Here is a 2,308-nt window from a genome sequence, read left to right as displayed (position 1 = left end):
GGTTGAAAGTGGTCTCCCTGCTCTTCTATTGAGACATTTAGACCCTGTGTTCGGGTGGGACCACTACTGGTTGACAAGAGGTACTGCATGAATCTCCCCCACCCAAAACATCCTTTCCGTCTTAGCTCAGCAGTACACATTTCGGGAGCGACATGAATCTTCCGGATTGCAGCTTTAATTTAACTCAGGAGTTAAATTCACACTCAGGGTTTTACTGCGTATTATACCTGTACAGACACATAGTGGCCCGATTTTACATATAGATATTCTGTAATTATACCTTTGCATGATGAAATACCATTATGCAAACACTATACATAGACATGAATTATAGTGGCAGTGAATTGCTGGTGTACATAACACCTCCAAACACCTCCAAGTTCACTTCCATTGTCCATTGTTCTCAACTGTGATTTATGTAGAGAAAATATGTTGTTATATCATTTATATGTGGAGAAGATATATTATATATATATATATATATATATATATAGTATAGATATTTTGTTATATAATTTATATGCGGAGAAGATATATATTATATATATATATGCAGTATATATATTTTGTTACACGTATACTCAATTTAATAATTAAACATAAAAGTCAGCCAATTAAAAAGTTGTCTTTTTGGAGGTAATGTATGTGGACACTCAGTAATGAATATTTCATGATTGTGGCGACCATAACAGGTGGCTTGAAAAGATCAGAGGCTGCACAGTATATGCACTGACAGGTCTGGTGGCAGAGCTTACATGCTGAGTGGTCTTATATAAACACGTCAGGCTAATTGTGGCTGACCGTAGTATAGTACCTGAAGCCAAGCCAGCGCCAATGGCTGCAACACCAAGACACACCAGTGGGAGACATACACATCAGGCAAAAACATACACCTCTTCATCATGTGTGTGTAGCGCACACACACACACACACACGCACGCACGCACGCAGGCACACGCACGCATGCACGCACACACACACACACACACACACACACACACACACACACACACACACACACACATGTTGTACACCCACACTGCATACAGGCATAGGTAGGCCAATGTAGGCTACCACAACCTGCCATTCTGACAAACATTTTTTCCATGACACGATTTCTTAACCTGGTTTTGCTACTCTATTGTTTTACATTACCATCCTATTCACTGGGGTTGCTTGGTAGCTATAGTTGCAGGTAGGCTACTCATACACGGCTGTAGTGCTTCAGTGGCTCATGACAGATCCCTCAGATCGAGCATTGTGCAGTTCGAAAACTGTTACATTTTTATTTTTGGATGCTATTCGGGGCCTTGGCTTTATCTCCTCTATGCAGACTCTGCAATCATAACCACACGCACATTGACAAGGATCATCTCTGTCTCTTAACCTGTGACAAGCTGCTACATAACGGCGCAAAGACCCGTGATGCGCCTGCTTGAACACAACAAGAAAACGAGACGCGCGTGATCATCCGTAGAGCCCAACACCTCACCAATCATGGTCAAGTAGGAATGAGACAAGAACAAGATGATGATAATAAGGAAAGGCTCGCTGAGGTGGTGATATGAATGAATGAATGAATGAATGAATGTGACTTACATCTCGGAATTTATCCCATCTGCCCGCCGCCAGCCACTTATCATCCAAGAAATTGCCGTTCTCGGTGCGAGCTGAGACCTGATGTCCAAAGGCGACGGCACACACACATAGCAGGATCATCAGCATCTGCAAGCAACACAACAGAATGAAACAGCACCGGGGACAGCGAATCACACGGGGGTCGAAGGACTGACTGCAGACAGCAAAGCAATACACACACACTAGCCTACATCAATTCCCAAAGCGATCGTCTTGAATGGATAATAAGATCCATGATGATGTTCCTTTCCTACCTTGTCTCTGCTCGCTGTCGCATGAAGCTCTTCCGACTGTCTGTCTGTCTGTGTGCTCGCTACCGTTTTCTGTCACTGATAATAGCTCTCTCTATCCCTATCTCTCTCTCTCTCTCTCTCTCTCTCTCTCTCTCTCGCTCTCTCTCTCTCTCTCTCCCCCTCCCCTCCACACCGGCTTCTCTGAGCGCAGCAAGGCGTGTACGCGCATGGTGCCGCGCACGGCCTCTACGCCAGTGTTGCCATGTCCGCTTATTATAAGCGACTGTGCGCTTATTTTTCTGTAAAAGTTGCTTGTAAATATTTAGACCCTCCAGAAAAATGCGATTATGCGATCGCATAATTTATCGCTTAGTCAGCCAAATGGCACAGATTATGCAGGGGTACATTTTTGCACAAAGGGCGTATCATTTTAAATT

General features: G+C 43.8%; 1 protein-coding gene across 1 annotated transcript in view; it reads right to left on the bottom strand.

Annotated features, from left to right (window-relative positions):
• spock3 (SPARC (osteonectin), cwcv and kazal like domains proteoglycan 3) overlaps nt 1-2,008 on the bottom strand; it is a 21,932-nt gene extending 19,924 nt beyond the window's left edge. The window contains exons 1-2 of the mRNA XM_084047269.1: nt 1,893-2,008; nt 1,600-1,725 (exon numbers count right to left, since the gene is read on the bottom strand). Coding sequence (XP_083903395.1) covers nt 1,600-1,725 — 126 coding nt within the window. The 5' untranslated portion in view covers nt 1,893-2,008. The remainder of the gene's footprint in view (nt 1-1,599; nt 1,726-1,892) is intronic.
• Nucleotides 2,009-2,308: the final 300 nt, after the last annotated feature.

This window comes from Gymnoscopelus microlampas, assembly GCF_963454915.1.
Source record: "Gymnoscopelus microlampas genome assembly, chromosome: 2".
Classification (NCBI taxonomy): domain Eukaryota; kingdom Metazoa; phylum Chordata; class Actinopteri; order Myctophiformes; family Myctophidae; genus Gymnoscopelus; species Gymnoscopelus microlampas.
Note: the sequence above shows the minus strand (reverse complement) of the source record. Positions and strands in the feature narration are given on the sequence as shown.